At 44.2% G+C, this 24,065-nt stretch overlaps 1 protein-coding gene across 3 annotated transcripts in view; it reads left to right on the top strand.

The window, feature by feature from the left end:
* The window catches only part of LOC137425659 (bridge-like lipid transfer protein family member 2), a 193,457-nt gene that overhangs the window by 27,668 nt on the left and 141,724 nt on the right, over positions 1-24,065 (top strand). For all 3 annotated transcript variants that reach the window (XR_013623278.1, XR_013623279.1, XM_078776940.1), the window contains exons 14-19: positions 1,834-1,952; positions 3,427-4,276; positions 4,639-4,767; positions 8,961-9,089; positions 14,320-14,473; positions 20,596-20,787. Coding sequence is in view for 1 of the 3 variants with exons in the window: in XM_078776940.1 (XP_078633066.1) it covers positions 1,834-1,952; positions 3,427-4,276; positions 4,639-4,767; positions 8,961-9,089; positions 14,320-14,473; positions 20,596-20,787 (1,573 nt within the window). In the remaining 2 variants the exon portion in view is untranslated. The remainder of the gene's footprint in view (positions 1-1,833; positions 1,953-3,426; positions 4,277-4,638; positions 4,768-8,960; positions 9,090-14,319; positions 14,474-20,595; positions 20,788-24,065) is intronic.

Raw genomic sequence — 24,065 nt, 5'->3', positions numbered from 1 at the left:
GGTGGATACTGGGAAACCGTCGATGTTGAGGGCAAAGTTATGGGTGGACTTGGTGAGCGTTTTTGGGCCAATGATGATTGTTTCAGATTTATCACAGTTAAGTTTGAGGAAGTTGATTTGAAGCCAGGATTTTATTTCAGTGATGCAGTTTGTCAGGATAGAGTGGGTGGCGGTGGAGATGGACTTGGTGGAGATGAAAAGCTGGATGTCATCGGCGAAGCAGTGGAATTGGAGACCATGACGGCGGGTTAAGTGACCGAGGGGGGACAGGTAAAGGATGAAGAGGAGGGGGCCAAGAACTGAACCTTGGGGGACACCTTGGGGGAGGGGAGCAGTGGGGGATTTGCAGTTATTGATGGAGATGAACTGACGTCTGTCAGAGAGGTATGATTTAATCCAAGAGAGGGCAGTGCCGGTAATGTTAAAGGTGGTTTCAAGTCGGGTGAGGAGGATGGTGTGATCGATGGTGTCAAAGGCGGCGCTGAGGTCGAGGAGGATGAGAATGTTGAGGTTGCCAGCGTCAGAGGAGAGGAGAAGGTCGTTGGTGATTTTGAGGAGAGCAGTTTCAGTACTGTGGTTGGAGCGGAATCCGGATTGGAATGTTTCATACAGGTTATTGGCAGAGAGGTGATGTTTGAGTTGAGTGGCTACAGCGCGTTTCACTTTGTGGCTACAGCGTTTGTTGAGTGGCAAATGTGACACTATTTCCACCACACGTCAATTTGGAGTTTCAGTGACATCCATATTTGCTCTATTATAGTGAGATTATTATATTAATAAGGAGTAAAGACGTTGACAATGGTTATGAACTCGGATAAATATATTTGCCATTTGTGCCTTGTTCACACCATCTTATTATAATAGAGCAAACATATATGGATATGTATGTACGTATGTATGTGTCTATGTATGTGACCAAACCATCTTCTCCTTTTTTTAAAGAGTATATAAAACCAAAAAACACAGTCCGTCCGTAAGGTGGTGTGGCGGTGAAATCGTGTGACTATATATATCTTAATTACGTACTGTTTGAACATCGGTTGCATCCTTTCTTTTGAACATCGGAACATCGGTTTAATTCCGTACATCTACTAATTACGTACTGTTGGAATATACCTTTTAACTGCCGAGACTCCTTAGACCTGTGAAGACCCTTTAAGTCCCAAAAGACCCTTGAAGACCCAAAATACACCGAAGACCCAAAATACCCTGAAGACCCAAAATACCCTGAAGACCCAAAATACCCTGAAGTCCCAAAATATTCTGAAGACCCAAAAGTCCCAAAGTACACTGAAGACCCAAAATACCCCAAAGACACCATCACTCCCACTACCAATGTACACCCACCATTTCTGCTATCCCTCGCTCCTGGACAAAGCAGGCATGGTCAAAGATGTCTATGCCTCTGTAAGGACCGATGGTGAGACGTGTGGAGTGTGCCGATCCACTCTCGTATTTATAACTATTCTCACTTTGCACCCAACCACTGCCTCCTTCCCATAAACCACATCTGCAACATTGATGTACAGACTTGGTAGAATGGCCCAGCTAGCCCCACTAAATGATCCTCCACCTTTTTTGAAATGCAGAAATACTTTCTGCCTCCCTTCATACTGTCAAATAGATCTTGGGCCCTTTTCACGAGATTAGAATCAGATGAGATGACTAAGCTGTCATCATTTCATAATGTATTTATGGAAATGTGAACTCTCATTGTGGTCCATGTGTATGACATTATTATTTTAAAAGATTGATGAAATTTATCTTATTGTTTACACTTATTTATAAAAACAACAACATTATTTGAGCATATGGCGTTTTCTTGTTGTGTAGGTGAAATGTGGCACAAAAATGGAGTTCTTCTGGAGCCCAGACTTGTACCTTACCTTCCTGCACCATTTGCAGTTGATACATGTGGCTTGGTTGGCACGGCACGATTCATCCTCTTCAAGGTCTTGCCAAGATGTTTTCACTTTCTTTGGCCGCATGCTTTTGCCTGTTTTCATCTTACTCTATCCCGCTAACTTTGAGTGATCAGCATTTTTTTGGTATGCGTTGTCGAGACCTGTGGAGGAGCTAGAACATAGAATGGATCAGGACATAACAGAACAAAAGGAAGAGAAAAAGGAACATGGGGAACCACACCAGCAGCAGTTTTGAGGGACAAAATATAGGGAGACTTGGAGAAATAGGGGTTAGGGGAGGACACAAGGGTGAGAGGGAGTAGGGGTGAGGCGTGAAAACCATAGGCACAGCTGATTGAGGATGATCTAAAATGGTGGTGAACAGCAGTCTTGAAGACTTGGAAGGAATAATGAGATTAAAAGGAATGTGGAAGTTGGTTCCACAGGTGGCAATAAAGAGGAACGAATGAGTGGATGTGAGCAGTGATTCTGGACTTAGGTAGTTTCACCAGAAGGTGGTTGATGGTGGACCACGTGTTCCCTGCAGAAACCTACGAGGGGAGGGGTGGACAAAGCACAGAAATACCAGAAAAGAGGCGATGGAGACGGCGATACCACTGACCTCTGTGCGTTGTGAAAGTGACGGGCCCATTGACCTGGCTTCATCGTAGGAGATTATTAGGATCTTGAAGGCCTTGGTTTCCATGGCGTTGAGCTGAGCAAGGTGTGAGGCCCCAGAGCCAGCCTAGAGGGGAGAGCAGTACTCCATCAAGCTAAAGCCTTGTAGGTGGATAAGCATTCAGGTGTGCCAAGGAAGGACTTTGTACGACAGAGGATGCCCACTCCATGACTGGCTTTAGAGGCCAACTTGGAAATGTGGTTTTCCCAGGAAAGATCATGGCTGATTGTGAGACCCACGAGTTTGAATCACTGAACTTCCTCAAGAGGATTGTTGAGAATGTAGATGGGAGGGTTTTCCAGACAGTCTTTTCGGAGAGACATAGTGAGTGTGAGATTTGTCAGGATTGAAATACATATTCCAAGTGTTTGATCAGCTTGTGATTTTTTTTTTCCAAGATCTAAAGATAGGGAAGAGACTGCAGCCTGCCTGTCTGAAAGATGAGGGTGTCACGGCAAAGGGTGGAGTCATCAGCAAATAGATAAAGAGGACTTTCCAGAGAGCCAGATCATTGATGAAGATCAGGAATAGGACTGGGCCCAGAACACTGCCTTGGGGTGCTCCAGCCTTGCCAGGGAGAGGGGATGAAAGGATTCCATTGAGAGCCACATGTTGGTTATGACAGTAGAGGAAGTCAGTAAGCCATGGGTGGAGTTGGCTATCTTTGTACCTTTCCTCGACTCCATACCCTTCTCTCCCTCCTTCCCTGCGTTATTTTGACAGGACAATCCAGTTTTGTTTTGCAAAAGGTAAACATTTAGTATGGGCACTGCCAGTTTAGCTTGTATTGAAGTTTTAAATGTTCTTCCAAATGTGACATCAAATTTTTTCTTTGTTTTGCAGTTGTGGAGCACAGCTTATTACACTTGCGGGAAGAACGTCTGGAGTAGTCGAAAGTAGTGGTTCGGTCGTTTCGGCTCATTCTAAACCTGTCACCTTGAACCTTAACCTGGAATCTGTGGAACTAAGGCTGTCCTTCTCTGAGACGAGCTGTGCATCATTTAACCTCCAAAATGTTTGCGCTTTTTACCATTCAATCCACAGCTCGGAGAGAACCCAAGCGGATATTGAAGTAAAAAACCAGGACCTAGAAACGGAATTTGGGATCACGGTGACTATGCTCAAAGCTGCATTTGATGAGCAGGATGTTTTGTCACTCTGTGAACTTTCTGTGAATCGTTTTCCCTTTCATTCACATGCTGCGACTTTACGCGAAGAAGTAAATCGTTGTCTGCAACGATCGGATGGAAAACAATGGGCACCGGATGGAAAACAACCGGAATTGATGGCGATTCGGAATTCTGCTTTGGTAATTACCTTGGACTCCATTGCCTGCACCTTTCCACACCGTTACAACTTTGCAGGCACACTCGATTGTGCGCTGGTTGTCATGAAATGGCTCAAAGAGCTGCACAGAAAGCCTGAGAATGCTTTGGAAAACGCTTCAACGAAGTGGACCGCAGTGCTGCCCGAGACAGGAAGGGTAGAAACGGATGCTGGCAAAGCGTTGCTTAAAGGGCTCAAGGGCTCGGCACAAGATTCCTCAAATGTGGAAAAGGAATTGGAAAAAGAGGGTTCAGTTGTAGGAAGTGCAGGAGAAGAATCTTTGTTGAAGGAGCGAGCTTCCCTACCACCTGACGTCCTGCTTTGTGTTCATCAGGCCACGCTGTGTCTCTCCGACAGTGACTTTGAAGTATGTGAAAATCAATTAATTAAATGAATATAAAATATAATTAATTAATTCATTAATCCTGTGAAACAGCTACAAATTGTACTTTTCACAATAGCTATACATATCCACGTTCCTTACGTGGGTGGGGGTCTTGGTAAGTTGCATTGAACGGTGAAAGGAAAACGTTATTTTTTGATACAGTGGTTAAATATGGGTAATACTGGCCCTATTACAGGTAACACTGGCCATTGGCTGGCCAAGATTAGTGGCAATCATGTAAACTGATTTTTCAGAGCAAGCCATTTTGGCAAGATATGCTGCGATAGCACAACACTCGAGTTGTGTTCTTCTAAATACCTGAATTGTGTTGTCTTCACTGACAGGTTCGTCTGCGTGACAACTTTGAGCTCCAGAAGGACGAGCGTGCGGAGAGTGAGAAGAGGGCCTCGGTGCTCGGGGCACGTGTTGCCGCGTTGCGTCGACAACACGGAGAGCTGTTGCCATCACGCAAGGTGGGACCATTGTCAAAAATTCTTCATAAAAATCTAAGTTGTGGTGATGGCACCTGAAAGTCTCAATTCTTCACTCTTTTCTTGAGTTCCATTTATCTTTTTATTGATCACTGAGGATGTGAATTGTGCATCATAAATGTTTGGTATGTTTTAATAATCGTTTTCTACTGTTCACAGGAGCTATTTTGTTTTCTAGATTTTCAAATACATGTTATGGTGGAGCTAAACTGTGTGCAGTGTTTACCAAACAATTTTGCACAAATCAACAAAGATGTTGTTTTCTGGCTGTCCTGAGCGTGAACACACACTTGTTGCGGCCTTTGTGGAATGATTTGAGGTTGCCTTTGTTTGGATTTGCTTTCGTACCCTGAACTTGCTTTGAGTCTTGTTGAACAATTTCGTTCTCAGGTAGATTTTTGCTGAAAACTATTTTTCTTTAGTTGTCCATGGTATGTTGAAACAAGAGCGATAGTCTAACAATGGCGTAGCCGTGCTTGTTTGATACTTCATTTGAAGAGAATAGTATGACCTGAGTGGGGATACCAGTCAGCAAATAATGTAAGTTTTAAACTTTTTTGACTTCAGGCATGGACAGCCGTTTCGTGAATGACTTGGGTAAAAAATGGCGAATGGCAAACGATGAACCAATAAATTCCACATTCTTGTGCCATCTTCAGTCGAACGTCAGGCATTGCCTTCAGGGTCGTGAATGACTTGCAGAAAAAACGTACCCAATCTGAATGTTGTTATATCCAGTCAATGGCGAAACTGCATATGGGGAATCTACATGGAAATCCTTACGTCATTTCCTCATTCTGCTTTAAACTCAATATCTCTGTATTTTCATTCCAAACAGCATCATTCATCAATCCCATCACAAATTAATACTATGGTATTAATATATCAAAATATTGTCGTGTGACTACCCATGGTGAATCGGGTAGCACGGAAGGCCAAACGAGCTTTTACTCTGAAGCGTTCAGTTCCATTGCGGACTTAATACACGCGGGGAAAGAAAGGGTAAGGGGACGATGAAGAGTAATAAAACACGGTCGAACTAAATTCCTAAACAGGACGTCCTCACAACAGACTTGCACACAGACGAAGGGAAGAATAAATGAAAATAAATAGGTGGGTTATTCGTGCACTTAGCTCCGATCACTGGTGGGATCTCGTCAGAGTCTGTGAACGGGTCCGGGGCACTGGCGAAGTTGGCGGGAACCAGGCCTTATTGTGCCCTTTCGCGCTGCAGCACTCGTACACTCGTCCACGCAAGGAGAACCGCAGTTCTCGGGCCACGGCTCTTCCTGCTGCCTCTGTTACATCTCTGATGGCGTCTCTGAACACAGTTGGTCTGATCGCTTCCTGGAGCCCGTCGTCCACGCACAGCATTGCCGGATTAACCATTAGGCAGACAAGGCATGTGCCTTAGGGCCAGCCAAAAATTCGGGCCACAAAAATGGACAAGCAGTTCTACCATGCATCAACAGCGTCTTGGTGCGTTGGCCCTTTTGTGCATTGAAAGTGATTTGCTCCGAGAACTGGACTTCAGTTCCGTAATTGAAGAGTTTGCAGTTGTAAACGCGCGCAAGGTTACAATCTAAGGTCTAGTAAACTGTAAAGCAAAGTGCCAAATCTGTGCATGTTTTGTCATGCATATATTCATACACTGCAAATTGTATAGACTAAACTAGTTTGAAAGTAGTTTATTTTCACATTAAATATTTGTCTTTTTTTGTATTAAATATTTTGTTCATGAAGCAGTTCATCTTTTGTCTGGGGTCCATTTCCATGAGCCCGAGATCTAATTTAAATTGTTCAGGCCATTCTTTAAAATTTCAAAATGTGCCTTAGGGCCAGCCGAGGCTTAATCCGGCACTGACGCACAGCCATCTTTCACCAAAGTCTGGAACCAAGAGGAGAGAGTCGAGGGCAGAGGAAAGCGTGAGAGGCAAGAGAGAGCGAGAATGTTGGTCCGAGAGTTATTTTATTGACCGTCTCGTGACGTCATCTGTGCCTCTCCACCAATGCCTGCAGGCCACCACTGCATGCTCAGCTCTCCACCATTCCGCACGAAGTCCGCTTCTGACGTCATTGGTCGAACCTTGCCAATCAGCGAGTTACTTTTTGCTCCGGTCTTCCTGTTGGTCAACTCCCACCCAATCGCTGCCCTTCTCGGCGTGGCTCGGCCTGCTTGACCGATGTGTGTCTGCCAGGTGGAATTGTCAGCCCCAGTGCTTGATGCCTGGCGTCCGATTGATTTTTATTGTTATTTAGTGTAGTTTAATGGCAATTCTAACTAGTGTCTGTGGTGCGGTGCCATAAAGGACAAAGGATAGATCACAGAGGTTTGACTAACAAGGTAGTAGTTAACATCATCCCTATAACTAGTTGACATGCCCCATTCCTCGCAATGGGGATGAAGATACACCTTAATCCACCATCCGGGCTAAACAGGTCCTCTACCTATTACATGGTGGTGGTTCTTCTTCATGTTCGCAGCATGTTACCTACACAAATCTACCTGGTCTAAAGTATCTCTACCCCACCGACATAACAATACAATGTTAAATCACGATTGTATTGAGATGTTATCAAACCAACGAACTGTCGTCATCTGTTCACTTCTGGATTCGGGAGCAAGATCCATGTCAATCATATTTCAAAATCATAATTGTATTGAGGAATTTCTGAAACCTCCTACCTACCTTACGACACCTGCTAGGACCCCAAAACGTTCCACAGAAGGTTATTGTATTTCCTTTTCATAAAATATGCAACTTCAATGGTTACTAAACGCTGTCCCCCTGTCATGTGACCAGATCCTCAGTTCTGATTGGTGTACATTTGCATGGACATACATACGGACAGACAAACGCTGTTCAAGATGGCATTGCCCTGTGGGCTGTGCCGTAAAAATGGGGCTATCCTGACTAAATCTAAATCTGCTGACTGCACACAATCTTCACTTTTCCACCTGCAAAAAGTGACAGGATATCATTAGTTTCCAAACCACATTTCCAATCTGGCCTCCAAAGCCAGTCGCTGACTGGGCATCCTCCATCGTGCGAAGTCCTTCCTTGGCACACCTGAGCTCCTCACCACATACAAGGCTTTCATCCGCAGCTCAATGGAATACTGTTCTTCCCTCTGGGCGGGTGCTCCTGCCTCACACCTAGCTCGGCTTTACGCTGTTGAAACCAAAGCTTTCAGAATCATTGGAATCTCCCGCGATGAAGCTAACTCCAAGGGCCTTTCACTTACTCACCGCAGGCAGGTTGGTGGTTTTCCTGTCTTCTACCGACTCCTCTCTGGCCTTGCTCCCCTAGCTCTCTCTGGGCCCTGTCCCCCAAATATTCCTACAGGTCGCACAAGATCTGCTTGCAACCCTCTGATGGTTAAACTGCCAAAATCAAGACTCTCTGCTCACCTTCACTCCTTCTTCCTCTTTTCTCCCGCCTCTGGAACAAACTCCCTCACTCTCTTCAATCCCACTCCTCCCTCCAGGTCTTTAAAACAGCTGTTCACCACCATCTCTTATCTTCCCCCATCCAAAACCTTGATCTTTTCTACCCCCGCTAATTTCACCCCGGACCACTTTTTTGAAATACCAACTTCTTTCCTGAAAGTCCTTGCAGTGTCCTTATGTTTTATACTTCTCCCGCCCCCCGCCCCCTTCCCACGCCTCCTCCCCTCCAAGCCCTCTCCCTCCCACAGATCTGCCGATGTCCCTGCTCTCAAATGTTGTGTTTGTGCTTTCCCTTCTCTCCCCATCTTGTCTACCGCTACCCTTATTATATGTTTTGTGTGTCTGTTTGATTTTTTGTGTGATAAATGTTAGCTCTTTCACGAGCCTCGATCCTGTATACAAAAAATACTAATAATAAAGGATGGAGGATAGTAATACAGGTAAGGTTGGTACCGGTTTTTTGTGGTCACCCTGTAAAATTTAGTGCCCTGTGTACTCGGCTATGCGGAAGAGTAATTGATCCAAAATAACATCTTCATTTAGTTTTAATGATATTTGATATTCGAATAACATGAATCAGAATATCATTATTAATGGTTAATATGTCGTGCGAAATGAAAAGTTGAAAAATACTGTTGTCATAACAATCATTTTGAGATGCATATGATTGCAACATTTTTGGGCACATTGTATTGTTTATCTTTTATTTATTTATAATTACAAGGTGGAAGACCTGTACGCAAAACTTGCACAATGGAACAGTGACATATTTTTGGACCGAGCTCGCAAGATGCATGCCATGGCAGCGTCCCCTCGCCGTGCCCTCCTCTCCTGGACAATTTCAGATATGGAGGTGTGTTTTGCAGTTTTTATCATTGGAGTTCCATCCCTTTTTACAATGTTATGTAAAGAGATGACAGAATACTTGTATTCATTTGTTTTGACGACGCCACCTTGTTAAATGCCTGCCAATATCTAAAAATTATCTTGGTAATGTGGATAAAGAAGACGATTGGGGTCAGTGTGGTACCTGAAACTTTAGTTGGGATCGGAAGACGGTTGGTGGGAGAAGATGCATTTTGCTGATTGCTAATCTTCAGTGTGACCCTCTATATGTAGTTATCCCTACGCTATTAAAAAAAAAACACATAGGGGCAATACCCCTGGTGCTCACCTGGTAGAATAAACAGTATACTGCACTGACTAAAGGTATTTTAAACCAATTTCAATGGTTGCTAGAAGACAGGGTAGCATGTAGAATCATACTAACATAATCATGAGACTTTAAACAAACAAGAAGACGTCATGCAGAGCACGATACTTGCAAAATCCCCCCTCCCCCTGAAAAAATGGTTGCAATTGATCCAGCAAATTGTCCATTTCATAAAGATCAAAATTGACGATCTTGATCAAAGCTCGGATCAATGGGATAAAAAGTGACGATTTTTAGATGAAAATTGATGATTTTAGACGTTTTACCTAGAGTTGACCTTTGGCCTTTTGACCTCAAAATAGTTTGTTTCCCAATTCAACGAGGCTCTATGCAAATGCTGTTAAATTTTCAAGTCAATTGGATGAAAATTGATGATTTTGGAAGTTTGACCTTGAGTTGACCTTTGACATATGACCTCAAATAGTTGGTTTCCAAATTTCGTGACACAATATACAAATGCTGTTCAATTTTAAGTCAATCGGATAAAAAATGGCGATTTTAGAAATATGACCTCCAGATGACCTTTGACCTTTGACCTCAAAATCAATAGGCTTCTCAGTTGTGACGACCTCTTCAACTTGGTGATGTTTCATGACGATTAGCCTAAAATTGTGACCTATAGGCCGGGGACAAACAGACAGAATAAAAAACGCAACCGACCAATATACTTGGAAAATCTTCGATTTTGCAAGTAAAAATACCTATTTTGTGGGGCAACCCCCCCTCCCGCCCTCCCCCAAACCCATATACCTCCTCAGACCCCAATTTTCCTAATGCCCTGAACAAACTTTGGTACAGCATGGGTGATGAAGTTTGTGGTCAAGTTTCATCGAAATCGTGTGTGTAGTTTCAGAGAAGACAGAAAATACCTATTTTGCGGGGGTCAAACCTGGACCCCCCCCCCCCCACACCCCACATGTTTTATGTGTCCGTGCATGTGTTCATGTTTAATGTGTTAGCTCTTACACAAGCCTCGACTCTGTATACAAAACATCGGGGCAATACCCCTGGCTGCTCACCTAGTAGAATAAACAGTATGCTGCACTGATTAAAGGTATTGGTTCATGAGTTATCAAACAGAGTGACCACTATATTCGTCATGGGTGTGTGTCTGTCTGTGTGTCTATCTGTTTGTGTGTGTGTGTGTGTGTGTGTGTGTGTGTGTGTGTGTGTGTGTGTGTGTGTGTGTGTGTGTCTGTCTGTCTGTCTGTCTGTCTGTCTGTCCGCAGCATAACAACCCGATGATATCATCCGATCTTGATGAAACTTGGGTGGGAGGTTGATATCATGAACTAGTTGTGTCCTGCCTAGGGTGGGCGTATTGCGCCCATTGTGGGTGGAGCCACGCCCGAAAAAGATGTCTTTTTAGGGGGTAATCGAGTTCAAGCTACATCTTCTCCGAGGGAGTTGGTGGAATCTGACAGGGGTTTTGGTATTTGGTTAGGCCAATGTCATGTGTCTAGCCCCACGGAGCTCGATTTTTCATTTTCACCCCAAGGTCAAGGTCACAAGGTCACAAAATTGAGAAAAGTCGATTGTTCGCTTCCTGGTAGGGTGAAATGTCGTACATGATCTTATATTATCACATACATCATGAAATGCAAGTTTTCCAACAAATTTCAGAATCTTCGACCTTTGACCTTTGAAGGTCACAAAGGTCAAATTTTCAAAGTTGTTGGAATCGAACCGAATTTTCGGTATTGTGTAGCTGACCAACCTCATAACTGATTATACATTATTTTCTATCTCATTTCAAGGTCAGTGACCTTCGTTTTGACATTTCCAGGCCAGCACCACACACAATTACGTACAGCTGGCTCTTAAAGGCCTGCACATGCAGCGCATTGGGGCCCTTTGTAAATAGGCATGTACACCGCATGTCGGGGGGCGACACCTGGCACGTGGGCCCCCGACCCCCCAGTCTGGGCCTGTTTCGGTTATAGTCCGTCCTTTGTCATTGAATACCGCTCGCTCGTGAACCATCGTCGTCTCCTGACTTGTTTGAAACCAATTTCAATAGTTTCTAGAAGACAGGGCAGCATGTAGAATCATACTAGCATAATCACAAGACTTTAAACAAACAAACAAAAAAATACCTATTTTGGGGGCCCCCCCTATCCCCCTCTCTCCCCCCACAGCCCCCCTATTCCCCATACGCCCCCTTAGACTTTGATTTTCTTTGCGCCGTGAACAAACTTCGGTACATCATGGGTGATGAAGGTTGTGGTAAAGTTTCATCGAAATATTGTATGTAGTTTCAGAGGAAATAGCAAACTCCTATTTGGGGGCGGTCAAACCTAGATCCACTTTGACCCCGGTAAACCCCCTTTAACCCGACTTTTTTTTTTTGAAATGCCGTGAGCAAACTTTCGTCACAACACAACAAATATAATTTGTGCCAAATTTGGTCGCAATCCCATCAGCGGTTTCGGAGAAGAAGTTTCAAGTGTTTACGGACAGACTGACTGACAGACGGATGACGTGCCATCGCATGAGCTCCCCATCCCATGAGCTCCATGAGCTTCGTTCCAGGAGAGCTAAAAACCGGGGATATTGTAATCGGGGTCTGTCTGTTTGTTCTTTCGTCCCAGTATCTCCTCATAAACGGTTGTGCATAAATTCACCAAACTTAGTAGTTGTGATCATCACTTGGCACGAATGTATGCGAGCAGTATCAGTTTTGGTTCCACCCATTGGAGCCCTGGGGATGTCAAAAGGTCAAATACCAAAAAATGCAATTGCGGGCACATTTTAAAAAACCTATGTGCAATCAACATTGGGGTACGCATGAAATATGTAACGATTTTTGGATTTCACCCCCAGTTCATGGGATTTTGGGTTACAGGGGTTAAAAGAGGATTTTTATAAACTCAAAATTTGATATTGGGTCCTTCCTGTTGGAACGTTTTGCCATCTTTCGTCTCTGCTTTAGCTGTGAAGTGAGGGTATTTGCGTTGGCGCGTCATTGACTTTGCTCTTCTTGATATTGTGATTAGTACACTAATTTCTCACACTCTTACAATGTCTCTCCGAAAGGACCGACTGAAAAACCCTCCCATCTACTTTCTCAACAATCCTCTCGAAGAAGTTCTGTCGCTCAAACTTTTGGGTCTCTATCTGCCATGATCTTTCTTGGGAAAACCACATTTCCAAGCTGGCCTCCAAAGCCAGTCGCCGACTGGGCATCCTCCGTCATGCGAAGTCCTTCCTTGGCATACCTGAGCTCCTCACCACATACAAGGCTTTCATCCGCAGCTCAATGGAATACTTTCCCCCCTCTGGGCTGGTGCTCCTGCCTCACACCTAGCTCGTCTAAACGCTGTTGAAACCAAAGCGTTCAGAATCATTGGAATCTCCCACGATGAAGCTAACTCCAAGGGCCTCTCACTCTCTCACCGCAGGCAGGTTGGTGGTTTTCCTGTCTTCTACCGACTCCTCTCCAGCCTTGCTCCCCCAGCTCTCTCTGTGCTCTGTCCCCCCAATATTCCTTCAGGTCACACACGATCTGCCTGTAACACTCTTCTGGTTAAACTGCCAAAATCAAGTCTCTCTGTTCACCTTCATTCTTTCATTCCCCTTTTCTCCCGCCTCTGGAACAAACTCCCTCACTCCCTTCAATCCCACTTCTCCCTCCAGGTCTTTAACACAGCTGTTCACCACCATCTCTTATCTTCCCCCATCCAAAACCTTGATCTTTTCTACCCCCACTAATTCACCCCAGAGTCCTTGCAGTGTTCATATGTTTTATACCTCTCCCACCTCCCCCCAAGCCCTCCCCCTCCCACATTTCTCCCGATGTCCCTGCTCTCAAATGTTGTGTTTGTGTCCTTCCCTCTCTCTCCCTCTCCACCTCTCCTCTCCCCCTCTCCCGCTCTCCCCCTCTCTCCCCATCTTGTCTGCCGCTCCCCTTGTTTTTTTGTATTTTGTGTGTCGGTTTGACTTTTTGTGTGATTAATGTTAGCTCTTTCACGAGCCTCGATCTTGTATACAAAAAAAATAATTAATCTATATAATAATAGCGTAAGGACTCGACTTTGTTATCCCTTTTACGCCGCACCCAGTGACCCGATGCCCACGGCACTAATGGATTTACGATCTACGAACCGCGCTCTTTGTTTATCACGTACAGCCATACTCTAAAAATCTGAATTAGCCGACGTTGGGGCCCAAAAGCATCCGATTAACTACTGATATGACACCATCTTACGACGCCATCGTATTGGCGTCTGCTGGGCGAAGGCGAAGCAAGCCGTCCGCTGATTGGACAGGCGAAGGCGAAAGCAAGCCATCCACTGAGTGGACAATCCAGAGCATGCATTTGTGCCGGTGTCGGCGATCGTTGTTCATATACGCACTCTTCATTCTCATCTTTCTTCCTAACTCTTACTCGGACAAGCAAATCCCCTATGCCATCCATAATGGTACACTCTATCCATACACCACATCCTCTCTTCCGTGGATGTTCCACGGGTTTCGGCTAGTAATAATAATAATAAAATAAATAAATAAATAAATAAATAAAAGTACACTCCAGAATGTTATGATTTTGACTGATTAATGATGCAATATCTATAAAATACAACCACAATGATTGCCCTGCTAGTGAATGAGCAAATAAAGTGTCGTGCTGATTACAGAGACAGGTTTCAGAAGATTGTTAAAAATTGTGTATGATATCAGATCGTCTCCACATTACCATCCCTTGTATACCAAGTTCAGAGATAGAGTTCAATTATAAGCCGATGTCATAAATCTATATTTATCCTGCCATTCTTTACATTTGGTATTATCAAATCGATTTGTATCTAATTCTTTCCACTCTTCCTTCTTCCCTCCTCTTTTTCTGCCACCACCGATACATTTTACAAAGGTGATTGCTTTGGCAGACTGGTCATTTGAAGGGAAGGAACGACTTCTGGGGGTTATCAAAGAACTGGATGCTTCATCACCATTTCCCAGTCAACCTCCTGATCTTCTCACATCCTGGTGTCGCCACGTCAAAGGCTCTGTCAAGGACTGCCTTGGTATGATAAAGCGTAGGATTAAGCAGAAGCTTAATGAGGCCACAAACGTGTAATGTATGAAATGCATCTTGTACACGAGTGTCGTGCCTACAGACGCACTTTATGCTCATCCACGGCTTTAATGTGGTTTCGCTGGTCATGATTCCAAGCGGTCTTCACCGATTAATCATCACTGTAATCTGGTGAAGTTGTGCGCTTGTATATCTGGTAGAGAGGCAGAATTGACAATTCATTATTATTCCCTCTGAAAATCCTGGAATTTGTTTTCATATCCTGTCTATAAATGGAGCCAACTTTCTCCAGCTGTAACGCTTTAGTCAAGAGTTTCTGCTGTCTTAGAATAATACAAATGGTACCGTTGGAAAGGTAATAATCCATTTAATTGATTAGAAAGCAAATAATATACAGGTGATTCACATACGACGTACTATTTTGTTTTTGAATAACTCTGTGTTGCGTGAACCGATTTCCTTGTAATTTGCAGCATTTAGAGACAAATGTTCCCCATTTATTATGTGAAAATTTCATTAAAAAATAATTGATACAAATTTAGTTATTGGTCTCGATATGGCGGCCGTCATTTTTGATGATGGGAAACAGCCTGACCTCTTGCCATGACATGACATGTCGATTAACATGTCGATTAAATTGCTCTTAAACGTTGATAATTATGGAACCGGTCTTAGTCAGCTTTAGACTTTTTAGCAGCATAATGTAAAGAAAAAATCAGCAAGAATGGCAAGTTACAACAGTCAGGAGCGTGCAAGAGCTGCAACCTGGTATGAGGCCACAAAAAGCTTCATCGAAGTGAAACGACGTCTTCGAACGGAGTTTGGTCGAAGCTGGGTGCTGCCAAGCAATGCATCAATTCTGCGATGGCACACAAGTCTGATGGAAAGGGGCGATGTTCATGATTCCTTCTGGGAGATCACTGATGAAATGCGGCAGAAAACCATGCTCGAATACAAGCAGAGACTGTTCCGAGTGATCGAAAGTGACGGCCGCCATATCGACACCCATAACTAAATTTGTATCAATTATATTTTTTAATGAAATTTTCACATAATAAATGGGGAACATTTGTCTATAAGTGCTGCAAATTACAAGTAAATCGGTTCACGCAACACAGAGTTATTCAAAAACAAAATAGTACGTCGTATGTGAATCGCCCTGTATTTACTTTGGAATAATTCGTTTTCTCTTTACCGTTTAATCACAAACTTGCCTGTTTTAAAAGCCCGTGTTTCCAGGAAGGAGGAAGAAGAAGCGGGTCCTTGAGCTTTAATCAAATTGTACCAACGGTAACATTTATTATTATACAACAGCAGGAACCATTTGCAGGGACTTTGGAGGAGCAACAGGAAATATAGTAATAGTTTTTTTTTTTGTTTTTTTTTGTATACAAGATCGAGGCTCGTGAAAGAGCGAACATTAATCACACAGAAAGACAAACAGACACATAAAACAAATAACATCGGGAGCGGTAGACAAGATGGGGAGAGAGGGGGAAGGACACAAACACAACATTTGAGAGCAGGGACCGAGAGACATGGAGACATCGAGAGATCTGTGGGAGGGAGAGGGCTTTGGGGGGGAGGCATGAGAAGGGGGGGGGGGGGGGGGTGGGAGAGGTATAAACATATGGACACTGCCAGGATTTCCAGGAAAGAAGTTGGAATTTCAAACAAGGTGGATCTGGGGTGAATTAGTGGGGGTAGAAAAGATCAAGGTTATGGATGGGGGAAGATAAGAGATGGTGGTGAACAGCTGTTTTAAAGACCTGGAGGGAGGAGAGGGATTGAAGGGAGTGTGGGAGTTTGTTCCACAGGCGGGAGAAAAGAGGAATGAAAGAGTGAAGGTGAGCAGAGAGCCGAGATTTCGGCAGTTTAACCATCAGAGGGTTGCTGGCAGATCTTGTGCGACCTGTCGGAATATTTGAGGGACATAGCACAGAGAGAGCTGGGGGAGCAAGGCCGGAGAGGAGTCGGTAGAAGACAGAAAGACCACCTACCTGCCTGCGGTGAGTGAGTGAAAGGCCCTCAGAGATAGCTTCATCGTGCTATCTTGGCATTTAGACTTGCTTGAAAGCTTTACTACTACAGACTTGGCATTTAATATGGAATATTTTTTTTTTCTTGACTTGGGTTTACTTTCTTAACTCAGTATATCAATCTGGTGACTTTCTTTTACACTTTGGTGATTTATTTGTTAAAAGAACCATGTCACTGATTGTCTGTCGCAGCAAGAAGTCAACAACAGGATTATATCACAGGTGGCGTGGCAAAATGTACCGACAGGTGCATTTCATGATTTGCTTCACAGTCAGGTATACAAGCGTTGTTGCGTTCTGTATTAGTGGAAAACAACTGCTGCACGTCTCCAAAAGTTATTGCCGCTTCCTCTGGAGATGGTCCGTCAACTCGACAATGCTGTTTGTCATGGAGTGGTGGCTTTACGAAAATCCGGCATGAAACAGCGTGCTATTGCTCGGCAGTATGGCATCACTCAAGGTCAGGTGTCAAAGATCCTGAAACGAAATGCTCAGAGTGGTGTCCCTACTCCAATACCGAGGCCAGGACGTCCCCGCAGAACCACAAGGAGGGATGATCGCCAGCTGCACCGGTTAGTCCGCAATGGCCGTACCAAGTCAGCTAATCGGCTTAGGGCTGAGTGGCAGCAACTGACACATGTGCCTGTATCCACAAGGCGAGTCAACCAACGACTGGTTCAAGCAGGCTATCGTGCCAGGCGTCCCCTGAGAAATCCACGCCTGACCAGACAACACCGCCAGCGCTGATTGCAGTGGGCCAGAGAGCACCGTCAATGGCAGCCAGGACACTGGAATCACGTGATCTTCAGTGACGAGTCTAGATTTCTGGTCTATCGTCAAGATGGCCACGTCCAAGTGCGCAGACAAGTGCATGAAGCCTACAACAAAGATTGTATACTGCCAAGAGTCCAAGCTGGAGGTGGTGGGGTGACCGTTTGGGCTGTTTTTCATGCAAGGGGCAAAACTGACCTGGTTGTTCTGAATGGAAATCTGAACCAGTTCAAGTACAGGGCCATTCTGGAAGAAACATTGCTTCCATTTGCTCGTGCAGCCTTTCGAGGAAACTTTGTCTTCCAAGATGACAATGCACGGCCTCATCGTGCTCGCATGATCCAACACTTTCTTGCTGACCGTGGTGAAGAGCATATGGAGTGGCCTACCATGTCCCCAGATATGAATCCGATAGAGAACTTGTGGGCAGAATTAACGCGTCAAATCGACCACTTGGACCAGCAGCAGCCCTCTGTACGTGAATTGCAGCAGGCTATTGTCACTGCATGGCAAGCGATTCCTGTCCAAACCTTGGCAAATCTCGTGGACAGCATGCCTCAACGTGTACCTGCTCTCCTGAATGCTCGTGGGGGTTACATGAAGTACTGAACTGTAATTTTACTGTCCGTAATCCCAGTCGTAATTTAACATTTGTTTTTGTTAAAAATTTTTTTGTCTAATGTGCAAAATAAAGAGATACTTCTGGAAAACGTACAGAAGTTTAACACAGTACTGTCCATGAATTGAGTTCGATATCGGTTTACATCACTTTCAAGGATCAATTTATTTGCTTCGAAATGTCAAATGTGGTTTTTGTTTCTTTTAAAGGTCACATTAACAAAATCTAGAATACTTTCAACATAATTCCAATGAACTTTTGGTTCTAAGACATCTTGAAAAGTAAGTTCACCCCCACAAAAAATATATTCCATATTAAATGCCAAGTCTGTATTTACTAGTCTCACTGTGCATGCTTATTGAGGAGTGAAGGTGGGATTCTCTCACTGTCCGTTTCATAGTGCCTGCTCACCTGGTCCTTATCCTGCCTATGTTTTGTTGTCCCTCCTCGCCTGGTCCTCGTCCTGCCTCCGTTTTATCGTGTCTGCTCGCCTGGTCCTCTATCAATCAGATTTATTGTAATCACATCAGCCACTGTACTCTGTCACCCAATGACAAATTCAAGACAAGTGCTCCTTGTCATCATTGGTCAGCTAATCACTGCCCTGAGACACCGACACCTGAGACACCAATCACCGACACCGTCTTGAAGCCTACAAGAAAATCAGCTGTAAGTTTGGATCCCTGTCAAAGCTAGCCGATATCTCTCACTCTCTCCCTCTCTCTCGCTCTCCCTCTCTCTCTCTCTCCCTCTCTCTCTCTCTCTCTCCCTCTCCCTCTCCCTCTCCCTCTCCCTCTCGCTCTCCCTCTCGCTCTCCCTCTCGCTCTCCCTCTCGCTCTCCCTCTCGCTCTCCCTCTCTCTTGCTCTCTCTCCCCCTCTCTCTCACTCTCCCTCTGCCCCTCTCGACGCCTGGGATCAAGCAATCCACAGAAAATCTTGCCCCCTACTATCCCAACGATCTGGAACCGATGATTGAAATTTAATTTATCCAGTTTACTACCTTGCTGGCATCTCCAACATAACTTCAAACCTCACACAAACAGACTAAGTCAGAGGAACTGATAATGTACCGATTCCTCCAAACACACGCCCTCACCCAAACATTTCCTACTGTTTTTTTGTTTTTTTTTAGCTTACCTAGAACGAAGTTCAGGGTAGCGTATGGGATGGAGCGTTGTCAGTCCGTCCGTCCATCCGTAAACACTTGAAACTTCTTCTCCGAAACCGCTGATGGGATTGCGACCAAATTTGGCACAAATGATATTTGTTATGTTGTGACTAAAGTTTGTTCACGGCATTAAAAAAAGATCCGGGTCTAAGGGGGTTTACCGGGGGTCAAAGTGCATCCAGGTTTGACCCCCCCCAAAATAGATATTTGCTTTCTTCTCTGAAACGACACACATTATTTCAATGAAACTTCACCACCCATGATGTACCAAAGTTTGTTCATGGAATTTAAAAAAATCGGTCCCTGAGGGGGTGCATTGGGTTGGAGGGGGGGTTGTCCCCCAAAATAGGTATTTGCTTTAGTTTAAAAATGTAACGTTTTTTTTTTTTAGTCACAGGTCTACAAGAGTTCCGTGTGATTGTTGTTGCTGTTGTTGTTGTGGTTCTTGTTAGGGGTCGATTAAAAAAAAAAAGTGTACCCATTGGTCGGACAGCTGCCGACCCCACCCACATTTGTCGCGCGACTCCACCCACCGTGGCACCGAGACAAAATAATATGGCCGCCATCTGGGTTTTCTGGTGGGCCTAAGACAATAGGCCTGTGGGCCTCTGCTGATTATACACTGCCCAGATTTGTTTCATCAGATTTCCTTGGCTTTGTTTGGGTCGAGTGTTACTCACGATGAGGGACCCAGAAAAATCTAATCGTATGTCGAATAAAAATTATTAGCAATGTTTAATTAAGAGCACGTCTGTATGTGCCTGCCTAAAAAAAATTGGCATTTCATAATTCTTGAAGTTGGTGTTAAATATTCTGTCACCGTGTGACGAATCAGCTTGTTCTGATATATCCGTGGAGGAGGCTGTCATGGACGAGAGGTGGTGAGTTAATCTTTTAATAGCGCATTAAATGTGTTTCCCAACTGGCCCGTTCACCAGATTTTGGCGCAGGCGGTGACCACAGTGCGGTCATTCTTGTTCATTAAAGTGTTCTTGGTTATATTTTGTACAGGGTTTTGAGTTTTTTTAACATACCGGTCATAAAATATTGAATGAGCATCGTCATAATATTGATAAGAACATATCCTGAGATCTAGGCTTGACCTAACTTTGACCTTATGCATACTTAACAGTGCACTGTGAATTAGCTCACTAATGTCTATTACTACAGGATGGGAAGGTGAGTGGGGAGCAGAAGGACACATGATATGGCTACCGCCTGGGGCCCAACACACCCGTAATCCGTCCCTAGGTGCAGACAGCTACTAACCAGATCAGTGTTTTCTATTAATATTCAGACTGTTTTGATGAGTAAAGAAGATTGTGCCAAGTCAAGTACATCCCATCTAATATATAAAAGGAGCTCGGTCTCGGTGTGCATCCGTGCACCTGGCCGTCAACGCTCCTTATGTATGTACTAGTTATTTATAACAATAACTTAATTCCCCATGTGTGTTCATAAATTTCCTCGTGTTTCATTTTCCCTCCCCATCTCTTTTGCTTCCATTTCCCCAGTGCGTATCCGTGATTACCCACAACATTTGCTGGAGATGAAACAATGGAGATGGTCCGGAGTACTTGCTGCAGCTGAACCGAAGGCCCCTCCTCGTGCTCGGCACCGTCAAACACTCCCTCTGTCTCGGCACAGGGGGTCCGTCAGTGTGGAGAGGAACTTATGTCCCCTCAAATTATTTTACAACTTGCACTGTGAGTTTATGATCCATGTTATAAGTCCCATACCCTGAGGGGGCTATAGGTTGGCTCTCCGTCTGTCTGTCCGTCCCACCTGTGGTTTTCTGCACTTTTTCTTCCATACCCGTTGACATATTCAACTCGAACCAGGTACATGGCTTTATTATGACTAGGGCATGCCCGTACTATATATAAGCTAGGACGTGCCCGTACGTGGGTGCCCGTTCCTTGCCAAAAAAAAAAAAAAAAATTTGTGTAGGGGTGTGTGTGTGTAAACATCCTAGGGCGTGCCCGTACGTGGGTGCAAAAAAACATGCGTGCAAACAACAACAACAAAAAAAAACTTTGAAACCACGTGGCAGTAACGACCACAGAACCCCCCCCTCTATTTACATGAATGGTTTGGTCCATTCGCAACGACCACAGAACCCCCCCCTCTATTTACATGAAATGGTTTGGTCCAAAGCGAACGGCTTGCGGTGTTTGGTAAAGAAATCGCCATAGCTCGGTAACTACTTGTCCGATTAATTTCAAACCTTGAAAAGGCACATCCTCGGGTCCCCAGCAATATACCTGGCAAGTTTCAAGTATATCGGACCGGTAGTTGTCGAGAAACAGCGGTCACAGACAAACATACACACATACACACATACAAACACACATACACACATACACACAGAGATTAATGGAATTATAGATAGACTAGGGCATGCCCGTACTATATATAAGCTAGGACGTGCCCGTACGTGGGTGCCCGTTCCTTGCCAAAAAAAAAAAAAAAAAAAAATTTGTGTCGGGGTGTGTGTGTGTAAACATCCTAGGGCGTGCCCGTACGTGGGTGCAAAAAAACATGCGTGCAAACAACAACAACAAAAAAAAACTTTGAAACCACGTGGCAGTAACGACCACAGAACCCCCCCCCCCCCCTCTATTTACATGAATGGTTTGGTCCATTCGCAACGACCACAGAACCCCCCCCTCTATTTACATGAAATGGTTTGGTCCAAAGCGAACGGCTTGCGGTGTTTGGTAAAGAAATCGCCATAGCTCGGTAACTACTTGTCCGATTAATTTCAAACCTTGAAAAGGCACATCCTCGGGTCCCCAGCAATATACCTGGCAAGTTTCAAGTATATCGGACCGGTAGTTGTCGAGAAACAGCGGTCACAGACAAACATACACACATACACACATACATACACACATACAAACACACATACACACATACACACAGAGATTAATGGAATTATAGATAGATAAGTTACAGGGGAGCTCTTGAAGAGCTCGCCTGCTCCTCAAGACGCTCGTTTAACGCCCATCCGACACATTGATGTATTACGTGCCAGTGAAACACCAGGATGACACTTTATAGCTGAATCGGGAGTCAAACCTGGGCTAGACAGCTTAGAAGCGAGTGTGCATACCTCTAGCTCTAGGCCATGCTGTCGGCCCGCGTTGAAGTAAGTACCATGAACACCACCTGAAAACTGCTGGCAAAGGTCGGCGTGTCGTGGGTTCAGTCAGCCCGGTGGAGAACCAGTGGTGCATGATCACAAGGTAAAAATAGCAACTGTGCCGTGTTATCTGGTGGAGAGAAGGCTCGGCAGTCGGCATTTTCAGTGTAAGAATTCGTTGAGGACGGAGAATGAAATGTGGGCCATTGCAAGACGATTTCCAAAGTTGACACAACCTCAAGATGTTTTGAACTTTGCTTGCAAAAATAAGCTCACAGATATAACGTCCCCAACACATTTATTGCTCTCCGCATCCTCTTGACCGTCCCTGTTTCTGTAGCCAGTGGTAAGGGAAGCTTTCCCAAGCTAAAGTTGATCAAAACATACATTCGTTCCTCAATGATGCAACAAAGACTTGTTGGGCAATCCACCTCGTCAATGAACATGAAATTGCACAAAATGTTCACCTAAAGGGAATTGTTTATACATTTAGTAAACTCAAAGCACGGAAAGTAAAATTATAATGATCAATTTTATTGTAGGACCAGGAACACATTATGACATCACATTATAAAGTGCATTTCTTCATGTACACATGACAAGTGTAGAACAATGAGAATGTACAATCAGCAACAGATTCACCTTTTCATGTAACATGTATCTAATTATAAACGTTTTATTCATACTAATGCACAATATTCATTTTCAAAACTTAATAGTGGCCCCCGGAGGGGGGCCCAAAGCTGAAGGGTCGCCTAGGGCGAAGCTGACCCTAACCCTTGCACCGGCCCGAGGTATATGCACATATTATGATGCAATGATGAACTGATTAGATTTCGTCATGAAGAGGTCAAAGGTCAGAGATCATGTCAGGTAAAAATGTGACACTTGAAAACAGCTGAAGGGATTTAAATCAAACTTGGTGCAAGTATGCATAATGATTTAATAATGTGTGCGGAGGCATATCTGTCGACATCGCGACATTGAAGAGGCCCATTACAGTTCTTTTTAAAGATGTTTTATTTTTATATATAGGATCTCTGTTCAGGAAGAGCACGGTGACAGAGGGTAAAAGGGCAACATATACTGACGGGGCATTGGGGGTCACGGTTGCACAGAGCAACTAAGGGAAAGAACAAACAGGAACCGAGGACAGGAGGGGAGGAAACAAAGTAATTATATCGATCGAGTAATTATATCGATCTGCGCATGCGCAATATTGGTCGTCACGTCTATTCAAAGCTGTCCCCGCGCGCACGCTTTCGAAGTTAAGTAATTTTTCACAATTGTGTTTTTGTCGAATCTGTATCTTTCTTTCGGTGTAGGTACCTATTGGGGTGACTTTAATAGGTTTCTCGTTGTTGGTTTTTCATACCTGTGTACAGAATCGTCGGTTTTTTCGTATCGTGTATTCTGAGGCCTAGTGTCGTACTAGTAGGCTACCGTGTCAGCCCTTGGCTTGAGGCTTTTGTTTTTGTCTCAGCGGTTCTTCGATCGCGCTGCAATTACTTTCGGTCTCTGTTTTTCACGGTCTTTTCACCCCATACTTCCTTGTTTTAAAATCTCAAAAAAAAAAAAAAAAAAAAAATTCCCTTCTCTGTTCTTATCCGCTTCTTCATTCTTATTTGTTCGTTCGTTCTTCGACCACGTTGTTCGTGATCACGTGATCACGTTGTTAAAAAAATGTTTCATCTGTCCCCTGAAGAACTTTATTTTGTCATATTCTATAACACCTTTTTCTTCTTCTTCTATAAAAAATGCTTTCGACTTGCTCACCAAATCTATTCATTCCAAAAAAAAATTCCATCTCTTACAGTGCATCTTTCATTCATTCCCTAA

This window comes from Myxine glutinosa, chromosome 4 (genome assembly GCF_964187855.1).
Source record: "Myxine glutinosa chromosome 4, kmMyxGlut1.1, whole genome shotgun sequence".
NCBI lineage: Eukaryota > Metazoa > Chordata > Myxini > Myxiniformes > Myxinidae > Myxine > Myxine glutinosa.
This window is presented reverse-complemented; position numbering and strand designations above follow the sequence as displayed.